Source organism: Vulpes vulpes, chromosome X (genome assembly GCF_048418805.1).
Source record: "Vulpes vulpes isolate BD-2025 chromosome X, VulVul3, whole genome shotgun sequence".
NCBI lineage: Eukaryota > Metazoa > Chordata > Mammalia > Carnivora > Canidae > Vulpes > Vulpes vulpes.
In genome coordinates, this window is record NC_132796.1 from 77,254,630 (window position 1) to 77,273,531 (window position 18,902).

The following is an 18,902-nucleotide window of genomic DNA, read 5'->3' on the forward strand; positions in this document are numbered from 1 at the left end:
AAACGCTAGGTCACTCCAGCTCATGCATTCTGAAGTGCTTTTTGTCTGTTTTTATCTACCTAGCTCACACTGATTTAGCCAACCCCTTCTATGAATGAAGTGCTGCTACAGGCTCTTGAGGGAGATGGAAATATCGACAAGTTCCCATCATTAGCTCATTCATTAAGAATTATTGATTACGGGATCCCTGGGTGGCGCAGCGGTTTGGCGCCTGCCTTTGGCCCAGGGCGCGATCCTGGAGACCCGGGATCGAATCCCACGTCAGGCTCCCTGCATGGAGCCTGCTTCTCCCTCAGCCTGTGTCTCTGCCTCTCTCTCTCTCTCTCTGTGTGTGACTGTCATAAATAAATAAAAATTAAAAAAAAAGAATTATTGATTACCTACTATCAACCAGGTACTATGCTAAGCTGGGGCATAAAGCAGCTGGCAAATACCAGTGTGGCCCTTCCCCTCATGGAACTTACTAGGCAAAGAGACACACAGACATCGTGTGTGCTGTGTTCACCACTGTGTATCACACAGGACATAGTAGGTAGCCAGTATTTGTTGAATGACTGAAAGTAAACAGCCAGATAGGTAACAGAAAACTGTAAGAATTGGAGAGGTGGGTGTTAAAGAAGAGCAAACAGTATGGGCAAAAGCTCCGAGGTAAATAAGAGCCTGACCTGTGTCAGTGGGAAGACCATGGTGAGGAAGAGGAAAAGTGAGTAATGATGAAAAGTTGCAAGACACAAAGTAGACGAAGTAGAGAAGGTGGATTTTTTAAAAGATTTTATTTATTCATGAGAGAGGCAGAGAGAGAATCAGGTTCCCTGTGGGGAGCCCAATGCAGGACTCAATCCCAGGATCCCGGGATTATGGCCTGAGCTGAAGGCAGACGCTCAACCACTGAGCCACCCAAGGGCCCCAGGAGGGTGGGTTTTATTCTAAGTGCAATGAGAAGTCATTGGAGGGCTTTCAGCAGGGAGTTATGTCATCTGATTTGTGTGTGTGTGTGTGTGTGTGTGTGTGTGTGTGTTGTTGTTGTTGTTGTTGTTTTACATCTGGCTATTGTGATAAGACAATTGTGGGAATGAGAGTGGAAGCAAGGACACCAGTTGGGAGCCACAATTATCTGCGGGAGTCGCTGGTTGTTTGGACTAAGGTGGCTGTGGTAAAAGCCAGTGAAGTCAAGATCTATTTTGGCAACAGAACTGACAGATTGGATGTGGGGGACTACGAAAGAGGAAAACTAAGGATGACTTCCAGGTTTCTAGCTTCTGTGACAGGTGGATGGAGGTGCCATTCTCTAAAATGAGGATAACTGCGGGAAGGAACTGTCCTGGGGTGTGTCACTGTTTATTTTTATTTATTTTTTTAAAGATTTATTTATTTATTCATGAAACACAGAGAGAGAGAGAGAAAGAGGCAGAGACACAGGCAGAGGCAGAAGCAGGCTCCATGCAGGAAGCCCTATGTGTGACTCGATTCTGGGACTCCAGGATCATGCCCTGTGCCGAAGGCAGGCGCCAAACCCCTGAGACACCCAGGGATCCCTTTATTTTTATTTTTAAATATTTTATTTATTTATGAGAGAGAAGAGAGAGAGACAGAGAGAGATAGAGACACAGGCTGAGGGAGGAGAAGCAGGGTCCATGCAAGGAGCCTGATGTGGGACTTGATCCCAGGAATCCGGGATCACACCCTGAGCCAAAGGCAGATGCCCAACTGCTGAGCCACCCAGGCGTCCCATCACTGTTTATTTTTAACAAATTTTATTTGAAATGCCTGTGAGACATGTAAATGTAAATGTCAAGTAGGCAGTTAGTTATTTGAATCTAGAGCTTTCTAATAGGAAGACAGGACAAGGAAGTTTGCGATAAAAGCCTTGTGAGTGACACAAAACTTACATCTTCAAAGAAAACATTATGCCTGGCTGGGTTACTTGGGGGAATTTGCGGGGTGGGGGAGGTTGACATTCGAGCCAGAGGAAAGTTGATGAAGGAGAACATTCCAGGTGAAGGGAACTGAATAGCAAAGGTGGAGTAGAACATCTCTGGGCAGGTTCAGAAACTGGGGGAAAAAAAAAAAAAGGCTCAGCTAGGATGGAATGAGGTTTGTGCTTATAATGTTAAAAAGAGGAGTCTAGAGGGCACAGTGCCGGCCACGTGGGACTCTGTATTGCTCTTGCTCTGGAAGCTCCAGCGAGTCTTTGAGCAGAGGCACAGCCCTGAGGAGGTCATCCAAAGCAGTTTCATGACAGTCGAGTGGATGGAAGGCACAAGAACAGGAGGAAAGGGAGGCCAGTGATGAGCTGATTTCCATTTTACAGGCATGAGATGATCAGGGCCTGAAGGCTGATTGGGAAAAGGAAAAGTTAAAGGGTGAATAGGAGGGATGTTAGAAAGGACAATTATCATTATGTTAACCTAAGAGGAGAGCCAGGAGGAGGTGCCCACTTCTGGTTTCTGGGTGGCTTTTGCCTCCATGCTGGACCAACTCTGGTAAGGCTGGGGGGCACTCTTTAATCTATCATGGCATTTAACACTGGTTAAAAGGTCCTCACGCTGGCGTGGTTTCACCGCAAATAGGTAACAAAGGGGAAGCTCTGGAATCGGCATTGTAGTAAATGGAGTCACACACGTAAACTGTTGCTGGAAGCAGCCCTCTGGGTTGGGCCTTGGAAATGGACGGGGAGTAAGTGCTCATAAAGAGTGGTGACATTTCTCCAACTTTTTTCTTTTTTTTTCCCCTTTACAGATTTTATCCATTTATTTGTGAGAGAAACACAGAGAGAGGCAGAGACACAGGCAGAGACAGAAGCAGGCTCCTCATGGGTAGCCTGCCATGCGGGACTCTATCCCAGTACCCCAGGATCAATTCCTGAGCTGAAGGCAATTGCTTGACACTGAGCCACCCAGGCACCCCCCCTTTTCTTCTTAAGAGCCCAACTTCCCATATTCTTTCCTACTTTGCCCCTCACTCACCCAACACATGGCCGCACATGCTCACTCCCTCCGCCACAGGCTGGACCTTCAACACTATGAATGTTTTTCTGACACCACCTTCCATCCATGTTGCCTGCCTCCAGGCCAAGTCCCACTTTTGCACAGCACCCCCTCTGAAGAGTAAGGATTGCTGAGAGGATAGCTGAATGTGCTTCCTCCCCGCCGCCATCCCCATTTCAGTACTTATTTCTATTTAGACAACTGGGGCCTTGGATATTATGCCCCAAATGTCTGGCTTGAAGATGAATCAGGTGGCAGGCTAGAGCTGCGGAGAGGTGAGGGCCCGGGGATGGGTGGTGGGGCCCGGGGTAACTATCAGCACTGGTTCTGCTGGTGGAGCCTGGCTCAGGCCTCCTCCCACTCCTTACAGTCTCACTGGAAGTACCTGGCTCGGGAGGGTTTTCCAAAGTAACTCTGCATGGGAAAAGTGAACAGATCTCCAAAACATTCCTTGGCACTACCTAATCCTATTGCCATTGCTTGATCCCGCCGCCCCCACCTCTCCCACTTTGATTGCTTCTCCCTTCCTACTTCTTTTCATTGTTGGTATATTTTCATGTGTTCATCGTTCAACGTCTGATGAAGAGTGCCTTGAACTTTTTGGAGAGTCCGTTCTATATAAACACAATAAAGCAATGAGTAAACAAAATGTCTACTTTTACAAGGGTATAGGTTTTACTATTTTCAGGTAATAGGAGAGCAGCCCCCTTCCTCGGCACTGTTCTGAGTGAGGGATAGTAAATAGATCTCCCTGCTCTAAAATAGCTCCCTTACTACCTGAAATCCCAGTCTGGTGGCACATATTTTTTGAGTTGGGAGCCCTGATTTCTTTTTCAGAACTTATGAAAGTGCAAATACTGTGTGCGGCTGGGGAGATGGGCTGTTATTCAACCTTGGCTCCCTTTACACGAACCCATCGCTTCTACCAAATGAATGTGCTTTTCACATTCCAGCTTTTCCCCTGCTTTTGGACATGCTATTCTTCCGGAGGTGATGCTAAATATAATATCAATCATAAATATAAAATTACATTATATGTTCAAGAGTCTCTCATCTGAGATCTAAATCCAAACCTGCTCATTCTTTTTAAAAACAATTTATTTTTTCCAATGTAAGATGAATAATGGGTTTATTATAGAAAATTTGAAAAAGGCAGGAAGATAGCAAGAAGAAAAAAATATCAACCATAGTCCTATCATCTAAAGAACCACCATTGTTGTCACTGTTGCCAGCGTGGTCATGCTTGTTCTTTAAACAAATCTAAGTTTAGGTCCCATTTCTGATGTGAAGCCTTCCTTCACCTTCCTCCCCCAGAACCTCCCTAGCATGTCTGTATCACTCACTTGTACCAGTTAGTTAATGTGGTGTGTGTCCTGTGTTTCCAACTAGGTTGTTCAGATTCTTGAAGGCTGAAACCATGAATTATACTTCTTAATTTATCTCCCAACACCTACTCCATTGGACACAGTATTTGCTGACTGATTGAACCTAAGTGCATACAAACCATTTCAGAAAGGATATGAAACAGGTCAAGTATCTACGTCATGAAAATTAAAGCTTTCAGGTCACCTGGCTTGGTGACTATTGCTTTTCTGTTCCTGGAACTCCTGAAAGCCTATGAAACTAGCCTCTTTCTCCACACCAAAACTGAATAAGAAGCAGACTGAGTAAGAGCCAGGATTTACTCAAATATTCTCTATATAAGGCATAAAGGTGAGAAGGAGAAAGAGACCACACACACAAGGAGAGAGATGGGGAGAGGGGGAACGAGGGGGAGAAGGAGGGAGGAAGAAGGGAGGGGATGGTTGGAGAGGGGAGGGGAGGGAGAAGTGAAGATAAGAGAAGACCAGAGAAGACAAAAGAGCAGGGTAGGGTACAGAAGGGTATATAGAGTATATAGTCCGGTGCTCAATCCAGTATGTGATTTGCCTCCAGCACCGTATACAGGATCCCATCCACTTGTTCTGAGTCAAACCCGATCTCACGAAGCTCCAAGTGAGGGAGGACAGAAGTAAGGAGATAGCTGACGTGGATACGCAGCCGCGTAAGCTTGGCCAAAGCCCTGTATGATGGAGTGAGGGGGGCAGAAGAGATGACATGAAGTCATTAGCCATCAGAACCAAATGAAGCCCCTTAAAAGCGGGCCTACATTCCTCAATAATGATGCATCCATTAGGTAGGCAGAAAGAAGAAAGCGTGGTGCTATTATTGAGCACGGGGAGGCCGACTGCAGCTCTCTAGGTAACTCCTCGATCCTTGGTGGTCTCTAAATTAAGGCTTCCTCCCTTATCTATGGCCAGTGACGGGGCAGGGGGGGTGGGTCCTAAGGCCTGCTTTCCCATTAGCACTCACAAACTGAGAACTAAACCCTAGGAATTAACCTTTCTAGGTCATCTCCCTCTGGGGTCCGGTAGGAGACCTGAGCCTTCTGCAGCACTTCCAGGTGCGTCTCTGTCTCCTTCAGTTTCTCTTTCAGTTCCTGCTTTTCTTCCTTGGTTCTCTCCAGCTCAGCTTTCAGAATCTGGAATTCAGCTTGGCGATAGCCCATGTGTTTCTTGCTCCAGTATAAGCCTTCCGTCTCCTGGGTGGTGTAGGTCACCAATTCACTCTGGACTTTCTGGAATTCGGAATGCCAGTGATTCCTCTCCTGTTCCAGCTCCTCCACCTGCAGTCCAAGAAACAGAAACGCAATGACCCCCACATGCTACGAGCGTGCCAAGGTGTGTCCCCTAATACATTCACTCCACGGGTACTCCATACATGGGCCACTTAGGGACCTTCTCCCAATTCCCCCAAATACGGGAGGGGAAGCCCATTCTCGTTCATTCAATATGAGACAAGGCACAGAACGATTCAATGGTGTCTTTTGCCTTGAGGCCTCCCAGGCCAGGGAATCCACCTGAGCCTCGTCTCTGGGCTCTCCAGGTTAAAACGCTCTCTCAGTCACAGAAGTAAGGTGTGGCCCTGACCTTTTGCTGGAACAAATTCCGCTCGGCCAAAACGCGTTCCAGTTTTTCTGTGGTTCTTTTCAGTTCTTCTAGCTCCCTGTGGTTCTTCATCTTGGGCGTGCTGTGGCCTCCGCTCTCGTCGAAGCCTCTGCCTGGTCCCCCAGTGGCCGTAGCTGGGGCTGCGCCAGAGGCCCCAGAGGAGTAGGGTGCCGGGCTCCAGGACTCCACGGCTTTTCTCCTCTCGGCCAGCTCCTCTCTGTTGAAGGGGATCAGCTGGATGGGAGCCCCCGAATCTCGGACGCCTTTGGCGACGCCGACCACAGCTACAAAAGGTCCCTTGTGTGCCTCCTCCTTGTTTGTGCTGCCTCTGTTAGACTCTTCTGCTACCAACCTGGGCATCTGGTCTTCTAATTCTTCATGGAGCAGGGACCCATGGTGGTGGTCTGGGGCCCCTGAATACAGCACTGTAACCTCCCGGCTCTGACTGCTATTCTTGCTTGCTTCTGGGTATTCTGGAGAAAGGTATGGCGGGGTGCTTCTCTCTGAACTGGATTTCTCGTGGCTGTTCTCCCCTTCTGGGTAGACGGCAGCTGCCTCAGCTCTCCTGTAAGGGCCAGGCATGGAATAATCTAGAGGAGGTGTTGTCATCTCATTCTGGAGCCTTCTGCGTTTCTCTACCGGCTCCTCTCCCAGAATCCATTTGTACTTGCTGCAAGAAGGAGGGAAAATTAAATGTTAGTTTTAAATTAAAAATTAAATTAAATTGTTGAAATACAAGCTAGGCATATTCTTTTCCTTTGGAGCCTCTCTCCAAACTCCATGTATTAGAGCAGACTCTAGCTGTTAACCACACTCAGTTTGGGTTAGGAATACAACTCTACCTACCCCTGCCCCCACCACTGGAACACCAAACTCTGCACTCATCCACCTTGTTGAGACAGCAACCAGTCTGAAGGGAGAGGTGAAATCAAAAGGTATGAGAGCTAGCATCTGGATATACAGTGAGACCAGGCTGACTGACCTTGGTAAGAATTCTGAAAGTAGGACTGAAACCAGCCCAACTCAGAAGTCTCCAAACTGCAAAGAAAGGCAGAAACACACACACACACACACACACACACACACACACACACACACACACACACATGCAAAATCCTCTGACACGAGAATGGAAAAAAAGGTCATAAAAAGCCTAGTAGAGTATGCGGAGGAAAACTGAGCCAGCTCGTTAATTTTAAAGTGTCACAAAAACCTTCCAGTTTCAAAGACTTAGGCACATTTTTTTTTTATTATTGCAACAGAACACCACGCAGTTCCTTTGCCAGCCAACTGGATTGTGACTACTGCCCATTATTCACTTGTAAAAGTTAATTAAAACACAGGGCCCTCGTCGTCGTTGTTGGAAACAAACAAGTTAAATCGGCCAATTCAAGTCATTTCCCTCTTACGGCAAAAGAACTCCCTTCTGCCAGGGCAAACAGGCACTCCCTCATTTCTTCAGGAAAAGTACAGGATAGGAATCTCAAATTGCCTTCCATTTCTGGCTGCTATATGTACTAACTGTTCTCAAAGGAACCAATGAATCTGGTGCCAATGAAATCTATAGGCAATTTAAAATCAGCCAGGAGGATGGGACCTCCCCCTCTTTTCCTCCCCCATCCTTTTTACCCTGAGAACTATTTTGGCCCTCCCTGCACAAAACCATGACATTTCGAGGTGAGAACCACTTTTCAAATTTTTGATGAGAAAGAGTCCAGCATATTATCTATCAGCCACGTCACAGTACAGTATTTCAAGGCCATCCGCCCACTCGTCTCTGCAAATTCTGAGAACATCTGTAAGACATCTCAAAACTTGGCTTCTCACAGGGCCCTGAATGTCCCTCGAAACTAGGGTTCTCCTGGAAAGAAAACTGGTCTGCATCTTAACAGAAATTGCTGTGTCAACCTTAGGGGGAAAGCAACAGTATTTAGGGGCAGGGTGAGGCCAAATGTATTCCTCTCTGGCATGCTAGGGGCCACTGCAGAGGGTCCGTGTTGTTGTGGTATGCAGCGAGAGAGAGGAACAGTCAGTTTGGAGGTAGGGAGGAAGGGTGGATGATACCAGATAGCAACACCACAGTTCTATGAAAGGCAATTGGAGTCAGATGATCTCCCTTTTTTTAAAAAAATATTTTTTTCTTTATTTATTTATGATAGTCACACACACACAGAGAGAGAGAGAGAGAGAGAGAGAGGCAGAGACACAGGCAGAGGGAGAAGCAGGCTCCATGTACTGGGAGCCCGACGTGGGATTCGATCCCGGGTCTCCAGGATCGCGCCCTGGGCCAAAGGCAGGCGCCAAACCACTGCGCCACCCAAGGATCCCCATGATGATCTCCCTTCTCTTCCATTTCCCATTTCTAGGGGTTCTGCCCTTAATCACCCCTCCCTGTATTTCTCTCCTTGGGTAATCTCACACAACTCCATGGCTATAGCCTCCCAGCCCTGGTCTCTAGTGGTGCACTTCCAGTTGCCCATCCCATATTCCTTCCTGGTGGTCCCCACCGGTATCTCGGGATGTATAAAAGTGGCCTTTTATTTTCAACTTCAAACCTGTCCCCTCTCCTAGGTTTCTGATCTGTGGGATGACACCAGCCAACTCAGGATTTTATATAGGTCTATGGGCTATCGACACCCAGGTTTGAGCTCATGTAACTGCTCCTGAACCACTGCAATGGCTTCTCCCCAGTCTCCCCTTTTCTCACCTCCGATCACCTGCTGTCAAGTTAATAATCTTCCTAAGGCACTACCCTGATTGTTACACCCTTCTTTGAAATCTTTATCTGTTGTTCCCCACAACATAAAAGTTTAAACGTCTGTCTTAGCTTGGTGTTCCATTCCGAACCACAAAAAATATTTATTGAGCACTTACTCTGTGTCAGACAGTGTGATAAGGGTTTAACGTGTGTGGTCTCATTCCATTTTCTCTGAGGTAGGTGGTATGTTTGTCAGAATTTTTTTAAAGAGGAAACTCAGATGTAGAGAGGTTAACTTTCTCAAGGTCATAGAGGTAGTCAGTGGCAGAGCTGGGACATCACTTGGCCCTAGCTTCCTTGAAAGATGCCAGCCAAAAGAAATGCCCCATGATTTCTCATGCTGCTTGTTTTGATTGGAATGCCCTTCTCCAACCCAACACTGTATGTCTAAGACTAGCTCAAATGCTACTTCTGAATTCCTATAGCACCCTAGCTCTCTATTATAATACACATCACTTTTTACCTTGTGTGTGTGTGTCTCGTATGTTCCCTACCGGAAGGACTAAAGTATAAGCTCCCCTACAGAATAGAGCTTAACTAACTGCGAGGTGGGAAGAAAGGAACAAAAATCTGCACCTAAGAGGAAATCAGAAAGCAACTACTGTGTGAATGAGAGGAAAAGAAGTGGATTTTACTGAGTGGTTCTAGTACTTAACTAGTTCTATAAGTAACGGTCTGGTTCTTCCCTTTAGGGATTGATTCTTATTCTAGACCTGTCTTCACTCATTTAATAAGGATTAATTTTGGGTTCACATACCAAGAATTCTTTTCCAACTACATAGCTGGTTTCTTCTCATTTTTTCTTTTATCATACACCTTAATTGTCTGTCTACAGCTGACATTTTCACAGGAACTGCATCGAATCTGTAGCTCAATCTGGGGACTACTGCCATCATAACAACACTGTACCCTCTGATCCATAAACATGAAATGTCTTTCCGTTTATTTAGTTCTTCCTTAATCTCATTCAATAATGTTTTATGGTTTTGTTTCCAAGGCTTACTTGCACTTCTGTTAAAACTTATTCCTGAATACTGTATTCTTGAAGCTACTATAAATGGAGTCATTTTACTAATTGCTTTCTTAAATTTTTCAGTGGCTATTTATTTGAAGTATAGTTAATGTAGTGTTTTATTAACTTCATATGTACAATATAACAATTCAACAATTCTATACAGTACTCAGTGCTCATCCAGATAAGTCTACTCTTAACTCCCTTTATCTATTTACCTACCCCCCACACCTCCCCTCTGGCAACCACCAATTTGTTTTCTATATTAAAGAGTCTGGTTTTTCTATTTGACTCTTTTTTTTGTCTCTTTTTAAATTTGTTCACCTGTTTGGTTTTGTAAATTCCACATAGGAGTGAAATCAAATGGTATCTGTCTTTCTATATATGACTTTTCACTTAGCACTATACCCTCTAGTGCTGCGGTGGCAAGATCCCATTCTTTTAACAGCAGAGTAATATTTCACTCTGTGTGTGTGTGTGTGTGTGTGCACATACCACATCTTCTTTATCTATTCATCTGTCAATGAACATTTGGTCTGCTTCCATATCTTAGTTATTGTAAATAATGCTGCAATAAACCTAGGGCTGCATATTATCTATTCAAATTAGTGTTTTTATTTTCTTTGGTAAATACCAGCAGTGCAATTACTGGATCATATGGTAATTCTATTTTTAATTTTTTCAGGAACTTCCATACTGTTTTCCACAGTGGCTGTACCAGTTTGCAATCCCAACAGTGCAGGAGGGTTCCCCTTTTTTTACATCCTCCCCAATACCTATTGTTTCTTGTGTTGTTGATTTTAGCCATTCTGGCAGGTATGAGGTGATATCTCATTGTGGTTTTGATTTGCCTTTTCCTGATGATGAGTGATTGACCATCTTTTCATGTGTCTGTTGGTCATTTGTATGTCTTCTTTGGAGAAATGTCTGTTTAGGCCCTTTGCCCATTTTTTAACCAAATTATTTGGTGCTGTGTTAAGTTCTTTATATATTTTGGGTATTAGTAACCTCTTATTGGATATATAATTTGGAAACATTTTGTCCCACTCAGTAGGCTGCTTTGTCATTTTGTTGATGGTTTCCTTCACTATGCAAAAGCTTTTGGTTTTGTTAAATTTCCATGTGTTTGTGAATTTCCCAAATCGCCTTCTGTTGGTGATTCTAATTTAATTCCACTGTGATTAGAGTAAAACCTTTGTATACTATCAATCCTTTCAATTTATTGAGGCTTGTTTTGTAAACACATGGTCTATCCTGGAGAATATTCCATGTACATTTGAGAAGAATATGAAGTGCTCTATACATCTATGTCAGGTCCAGCTGGTTAATGGCATTCTTCAATTCTTCTGTTTCCTTGTTGATCTTCTATTCATTATGGAAGGTGGGGCACTGAAGTCTTCAATTATTATTGATATCTGTTTCTCCCTTCGATTTTGTCTGCTTTTGCTTCATATATTTTGGGGTCTCTTATTAGGTCCACATAGAAGTGTAATTGTTACATCTTCCTGATAAACCCTGTCATTATGAAATGTCCCTCTGGATTTCTGGGTAACATTTTTTGTTTAAAGTCTATTTTGTCTGATAGTAGCATAACCATTCCAGCTTTTGTATGGTATATCTGTTTCCACTCTTTTATTTTCAACCTATTTATATATTTGAATCTAAGGCATATTTCCTGTATATCTGGATATTTTAAAATACATTTCTTACTATGGTGTTTCCTTACTCCAGTACTGCTTTGGTCCTACTCTCCTTCTTTATGCTATCATCGTCAAACATTTACATCTGTTGGATGAGCCCAACAATAAAGTTGTATGCATATATAAAATTATATATATATATATATATATATATATATATATATACACACACACACACACACATATAGTTTTATGAAATTATTCTTTAAATTAGTTAAGAATAGAGACTGGGAAAAACGCCATTATACTGCCTTTTATAATTGCCATTGCCAGTACTCTTGTTTTTTTTCATGCGAGTTTGAATTACTCTTTGGTATCTATCACGTGCTTTCAGCCTAAAGAACTCCCTTTAGTATTTTTTGAAAGGCAGTTTTTCTAGAAACAAATTCCATCTGCTTTTGTTTACCTGGGAATATATTATTTCACCCTCATTTTCTTTTTTTTTTCTCTTCATTTTCTAAAGATAGTTTTACTGGACTTCAGCTTCTTGCTTGACACTCCTTCTTTTACTACCTTGAATATGTGATCCTACTGCCCTCTGGTCTCCACTGTTTTTGTTTGTTTGTTTTAGTTTCAGAGGTAGCATGTAGTGATTCATTAATTGCAAATAATACTCAGTGCTCATTATATCAAGTGCCCTCCTCAATGCCCATCACCGAATTATCCCTTCCTTATAATGGCTGCCTTGAAGTCTTTGTGGGCTAAATCCAACATGTGGGCCTCTTTAAAAGCAGTTTCTATTATCTGCTTCTTGCTTTTTCCTATCTACAGGTCACACTTTCCTGTTTCTTTGCATGTTTCATAATTGTTGGCTGATGACTGGATATTTTATAAGTTTTTTTTTTTAATTTTTAAGTAATCTCTGCAGTCAGCGTGGAGCATTAACTACCAACCCTGAGATCATGAGTCGCACACTCCACCAACCAAGGCATCCAGGTGCTCTGACATACGAATATTTTAGGTAACACAGTATAGCACCTCTGGATACTGCTACCATCTCCCTGAGTGGTTGATGTTGTTGTTGTTTGCCTGGTTGGTTATCTAGTGACTTGGCTGAACTGTCTCCATGAAATCTACTTCTGCTACAGGATGCAGCCTCCAATATTCCTGCTCAGATTTCTGGGTTTTTCTCTCTCACCTGGCAATGTGGGAGTCACCCTGGGGTCAGCATCAGGCCACTTACTGATCAAGGATTATGTTTAAGTCCTCTTAGCCAGTTAGATTTTTACCCTTTACCACTGGGACATAGCAGTTCCACTGGATGTATGTGTGGCTTTGGAAGCTGCTATTACAGTTCAAGGAATCTACTTCTGCCCCATGTTCAGCCAGCCCAGTAGAAGTGGCTTGACTTTTCCCTCTCTAATCACCTCTCAAAGGGCACAACTTTGAGCATGCACACAGTCTTCCCATCTACCAGGATACGTATGTGTGATTTATTTTTAAGTATGGTTTCCTAGGGGTTGCCCCTGGGTCAGAAAAGCTTCTTGTTCAGTCAGTGGTTCCTCAGAGGCCATGTTTAAGCCCCTACTGCCAGTGAGGGCCCTGTCCCCTTTGTTGTTTGATCTGTGTGAGGCTGGAGGGCTGCTTTAAAGCCCACCTCATGTCCTAGCCAGATTGCTCCTGAGTAAACCGTAGCCTTGTGCTTATGCACAGCCTTGCTAATACCAGAGCTGACTGTGATCCCAGGAGAGGTCTCCTTGACTTTTTCCTTTGCTCTGTTACCAAACTTCTGACCGCTTGGCCCTTTTGCTTGTTGTAATGTGTATCATAGAGCTATGAGTGCCCTCAGTTATGGTTCACCAAGACTTCCATTATTTTTGAGAATGCTTCAATGTTTTCTTGGCTTGCTTCTTCAGGTATGAACTTCTGCCCTATATGCATGCAAGCTGTGGCTGGGGCAATAAGAGTCTGGTATTGCTGGCATGCTGCCCCTAGATGAGTGTTTCCACCCTAAATGGGGTCTGGGTGGGAGAAGAGAGACCCAGTCCTACTGGGTCGGTCCAGAAGAGAGCTTTTGCAAGACAGACCTGGGGAACATGTGAAATGTTAGAGGTCTTTCTGACCGTGGTGAAACCATAGCTGTAGAATGGGAGCAAGGGAAAGAGGAGTTCCTAGCTTCTTGACCACAACCACCTGGATTAGAGCTCCCTGAGCCCCCCCTTCCCCCCCTTTTGGGTAAAATACAGCTTGGAGGGGGATGGCAGCAAGCTCAATGCTGAAGATTGTTGCCGTTCTCTCCGAGATTTCATAGATTTTCTTGAATGGATGTTTATTTGCTGTAAGCCTCTGGGACAATCCCCAGGAGCTTCAAATGCTTGTTTTGTTTTGTGTAAAAATATTTTCCACTCAGACGGTTATTTGTTGGTGAGAGTCTGTCACATTCCTCATTTCTCCATTCTGGAAGTCTCTCTCATTAAACTGTTAATACTGGCTGCTGAATCAATCTTACTCACTTAACAAAATTGTTCTTCTGTTTCTACCTTGTGTCTGTGGTTTCAAATATGCCTTTAGACACATCAGAAAGTCTGTCTTCAACTCCTTCAACTATTACAGTGTAATTTCTTTTTTTTGTTATCCTTTTAAAACATGAACTATTTAAATTAGCCTTTGATGTATAGTTTATTCAAGGGGTCTCTAAATATCTAAATAAATTACAGCTACTAATTGTCTCCTCTATCCATATGCTAGTGGGTACTTTAAATATTAAGTTTGCGACCACACATATGAAACCCAGCATGTACTGGGGATACTTATGTATCTAACTTAGACTACCATAAGCTCCTTCATTCTTGATTCCATGACTGCCTTAGAACATTTCCTTTCATACAGCAAGCACTCAAATGTATGCAGAGTGAATGAACAAAAAGAACTATTTCCTTGAACAGAAATAAGCAGGAAGATTATGCTTGCTTACATACTGGCTGAGTCCATTCTATACTGCAAGTCCTCCCATCCCCTTGGCTAGTTTGTGAAACTTACAAAGCTATTTCCAATGACCCCTCTGAGGCCCCTGCTGGGTCACAGAACTTACCCTGCTAGAACCTTTAAAAACTCTCTTGTGTAGTGTGGGCTTTATTTAATCTAGAGTTGGAAGGCTGTACTACATGACCCAAGGACTCTTACCAGCTTCAGGTTTTGATTAATAACAAAGGAGACCTTTGTAACTCCTGACTAAACCTATTATTTCATTAACATTGTTTTACCAAGAAAACCCTGTATGTTTTATGAAACTAGCATACCTTCATTTCTCCCTACAAAAAAGACAGACTCTGCAATCGATCTGAATCTCCTTATACATGTAGCTTATAATGACACAATCAGCTTACTGACCTTACATAAAGCATGACATTAGCAACATCAACTATCATATTCTGTCTTTCCCTTGAAAGGATATTATTCTCAAATTAAAATTATACACGAATGAAGCAGTTTACCTGTCCTCTACAGCCAAAACCCAAATCTGGACATAGCAGTTCCATAAATATTTCATACAGAAATCCCATTACAGATTGATGAAGTATGCCACCCAATGGACGTACTGCCATACTGCACTCATCAAATACACACATTTATGTATCAGCAGTTGTTATCTCCTTCAGGTGGACGAGAAACCACTCTAGAGTAAGAAAAGAGACACTGAAGAAAAAGCAAAAGAAAGTGGTCCCAGCAGGGAAAGGATAGCCTTCTGAGAGCAACAGCACCTTGAAATGCCAATGGCAATTCCGGTGCATGATCACCTCAAGGAGATCAAAGTAGAAAAGCAACAATGTGCTTCAAAAATGCACAGCACTTTACTGGATGTCACTCTGGACCTAAAGTGGGGGGTAGAAAACTATGGATGGGAACAGAGTGGAATTAGACTCAAGGCCCTGAGACTGGCTGGACTAGGTCTTGCTGCACAGTTCTATGTTAGAACCAGCTCCTTCCCTAGGGCTCCAATTTAACATTAGTTACCAAGTGCCTACTATCTTCCAAGGCACTGTTCTAGATGAGCTCACAGATTCTCATTTAATTCCTTTGGAGTTTTTTTTTTTAAGATTTTATTTATTTATTCATGAGAGACAGAGAGAGAGAGAGAGAGAGAGAGAGAGAGAGAGAGAGAGAGAGGCAGAGACACAGTCAGAGGGAGAAGCAGGCTCCAATGCAGGGAGCCCAACATGGGACTCAATCCCGGATCTCCAGGATCAGGCCCTGGGCTGAAGGCAGCACTAAACCGCTAAGCCACCGGGCTGCTCTCCTTTGGAGTTTTATTAGTTTCACTCCTAATAGCTTACTTCCTCTTGAGACTTTTTGTTCATGTTCAGGGAGAGTCATGGGGTCCTTCCAGTTATCTACAGGGCTTAATTGTGAAGAATCACAGAATAGGGGATTGCACACATGTAGAGATGTTTGTCTAGGTGAGAAGCTGAAAAGACTCACCTATGAAGCAAGAGACAAGGAAAAGAATCAGTATCATTAGGGGAAAAAGCCAGGAGTTACTTTTTCACCTTGATATGTATTCCATTGCTTCTAACCTAGAATATATTAAAAGATATCCCAAATGAAAAGGGTCAATGAAAAGTCACAACCCATTACATAATAGTCACATAATCGACAACTACATTACTTTCTACTGTTAGGGAGCAACTCTGTACCTGCCTTATGGTTTGGCCCTGCCAGAAGTGAGAAGCATAGTAGAGAGGAGAAGGCAAGTCATATTAGGAGTCCTGAGTTCCAGTCTCATGGTAGTAGAGGGGCAGTCATATCTTTCAGCACTTCACATACTCCTGTTATTTAAGAAAAATAAAAGGTATGCTCCTTCCTGTTATGAAGACTAACAAAATTATACCAATGAGGTGCTAGAAGATGGACAAGTAAAACCCAAAACGAAACTCACATTCATAATTGATTCTAGGAGACAACGAACTAGAAGGCTTGCCTCACAGCAAACTTCTAATAGTTATTTCTGATATGTGGCCAACATGTGCTAGGCCTAGGGGGCCCCACAGGACTTCTATATTCATCAACTTAGGGGAGAGAAATAATGCTTCTCTATGTAACATCACCTTACATTTGGATTGTATATTATGCTTTTCAAAGACTTTTCATGTCCATTGTTTCACTTAACATGGTTCCCCATGTAATGTGACTACATAACACATTAAAGAGTACTTGTCAGAAGATTACCTCCAAAGAGAGACAGACAGACTTGACATAGCAGTTTCAGCAGTAATACTGAAAACATGCAATTACATGCAACACACAACTCTACTGACCCAAAATCGTGCGTCTCCCCCAAAGTCCATTGCTAGACATTAGGAAAAACATAAACATGATAACCATACCAGCTGACTTTACAGGAAAATGGACCCGGAGGCTTATTATTGAAGAGACTATGTTTCTGACCCACCTGGATATCTGAAAAACACTGGAGTCCAGAGGCTTAAGCTGAAGAGAAGGTGTCCTGCTCTCTTCTCCAACAGATGGAGGCCAGCTAGGAGTATTGATTCCCTCATATCCGATTGTCTTATTGTTCAATTCATCCACATTTTGAATAGCAGGGATCTTCAGTGGATTAACAAATACCTAGCAAACAAAGAAGTGATTCGTAAATAATCCTAATTTCAAACAAAACAGCAAAGGATGAGTCAATCCTTCAGATGCTAGGAGAAAAGCTTGGCCAAAAAAAAAAAAAAAAAAAAAAACAACTGGTTTCCTATGGCAAACAAACAGCGCGCAGTTATGTACACTCGAACACTGAGCCCAGTTTGGTTATAACCTTAGCAGCTGGACACCTACAGACCTCCCTAACTCACTTACTGGCTTCTAGAGTTTCCCAACCCACAACATAAACCCAGGCCCCCTAATCACCATCTAATTTTCTCCTGTGGCCCAGTTTAAGGCTGGGTTTTCACTCCTCTGAGATCTGTGATGCGGGCAGGGCTGGAGGGGCTAAGCATTGCAGCAAGTGTCAGGGCTGGTTTCGGAGAAATGCATGCAAGAGACTAACACATAATCACAGTGCACACACACACAGAGACATGCATCTAAGATCTTGTGGGAGAGCCAGCTGATGGAGACAGCATAAATGATGAAGGTGGATGAATATAAAGGGGAGGTAAACTGAATGAGGACAGGGCAGTCCCAGGAAATCTCCTGATCTCCAGATCAGACTCTTAGGCCAAGACATGAGGGTATGAAACCTGTTATGTTCATATACCTGGCTTTCGGTTGGATGTCAGAAGAATTAGTATTAGATTGCCTCTATCCTCACCAGTCTGACCTACCCTGATTGAGTGGGGGAGAAGGTGCATCTAACATGCTACTAGCAGATATCTTTGGGAAAGAGGGTCAAGAGGAAAATCATGCAGAAAGGCGAGGTTGGGTGGGGAAGATACATGGGTGCTATGGTGGCTGTCAGGAAAGGATTGTCCCTGAGAGGACGGCCAACCTTATTGCACCCTTCAGCGTCCGGAGCTGGGCAACCATGTCCGAGAGACAGTGCTCCTGAAAATTCAAAACAGCAGAGTCTTTATAAAGCCAGCCAGCCTGGAAGCAGGGATAGGGAAGGGGCACAGAGAACCACCCCTTCTTCCCAGAGAGGAAGGAGGAAGGAATCACCCCTGAATTCTGGAAGAAATGAGACTGAGGAAAAACAAGAGCAGCCTGTACGAGGATGCACAATCCTGAATATTCTGTGACACTGAACGTGACTGTCCAGTATCAGTGCGAAATCCAAATCTGGGAAATAAATGACTTTGGCTCTTCTATTTCTGGTGATCTGAACATCAGTAACAGCAGATCAAAGGATCAAAGCAAAGTCAAAAGATCCCATGGGAAAAAGACCACCAGAAGCAGTGGTTCGTTATTTCTATGCAGCTCTCAAGACAGCTGCCTCCTTCAACCTATGTCCTCTGTTGGGGGAAAATTTTGCATGAGAAAAGAAAAAGGGCAGACTGTCTCTCACCTGGTGGTTCTCATTGTCCACCAGCAGCTTCTTCCTCTCAAGGGCTTGATCTCTAGGAGAAGATAAGAGGGCTATTTAGTTCACTCATGGCATTTCTCTGTCTGAAATGGATTACCAATTGTAGCCTTAGCTCATAATGTCCCTGCCAAATTAGTGGGCCCCACTGAGTAAATGATGCTGGAGAGAGGTCAACTGCCCCCACCCAAAGAGTGAGGGGGAGGGGAGGGGAGGGACAAAAGACAATCACTAGTTAAGATACACAGGAGACGACTAGAAGGAATAAAGAATTGGGAGAACAGGGGAGGGAGAGGGAACTCATTCAAAGCCAAAAAAAAACACAAAAGAAAGAAAAAGAAAGAAAGAAAGAAGGAAGGAAGGAAGGAAGGAAGGAAGGAAGGAAGGAAGGAAGGAAGGAAAGAAAGAAAGAAAGAAAGAAAGAAAGAAAGAAAGAAAGAAAAAAAGAAAGAAAGAAAGAAGAAATAAAAAGAAAGAAAGAAAGAAAAGAAAGAAAG

The 18,902-nt window shown here is 43.5% G+C and overlaps 1 protein-coding gene across 2 annotated transcripts in view; it reads right to left on the reverse strand.

The window, feature by feature from the left end:
• Positions 1 to 4,070: 4,070 nt before the first annotated feature.
• MORC4 (MORC family CW-type zinc finger 4) overlaps positions 4,071 to 18,902 on the reverse strand; it is a 53,403-nt gene continuing 38,571 nt past the window's right edge. The window contains exons 13-17 of one of the 2 annotated variants that reach the window (XM_072744515.1): positions 18,391 to 18,442; positions 16,834 to 17,009; positions 5,957 to 6,644; positions 5,369 to 5,652; positions 4,071 to 5,049 (exon numbers count right to left, since the gene is read on the reverse strand). In XM_072744515.1, coding sequence (XP_072600616.1) covers positions 4,896 to 5,049; positions 5,369 to 5,652; positions 5,957 to 6,644; positions 16,834 to 17,009; positions 18,391 to 18,442 — 1,354 coding nt within the window. In that variant the 3' untranslated portion in view covers positions 4,071 to 4,895. The remainder of the gene's footprint in view (positions 5,050 to 5,368; positions 5,653 to 5,956; positions 6,645 to 16,833; positions 17,010 to 18,390; positions 18,443 to 18,902) is intronic. The other variant, XM_072744514.1, reaches the window with a different exon arrangement.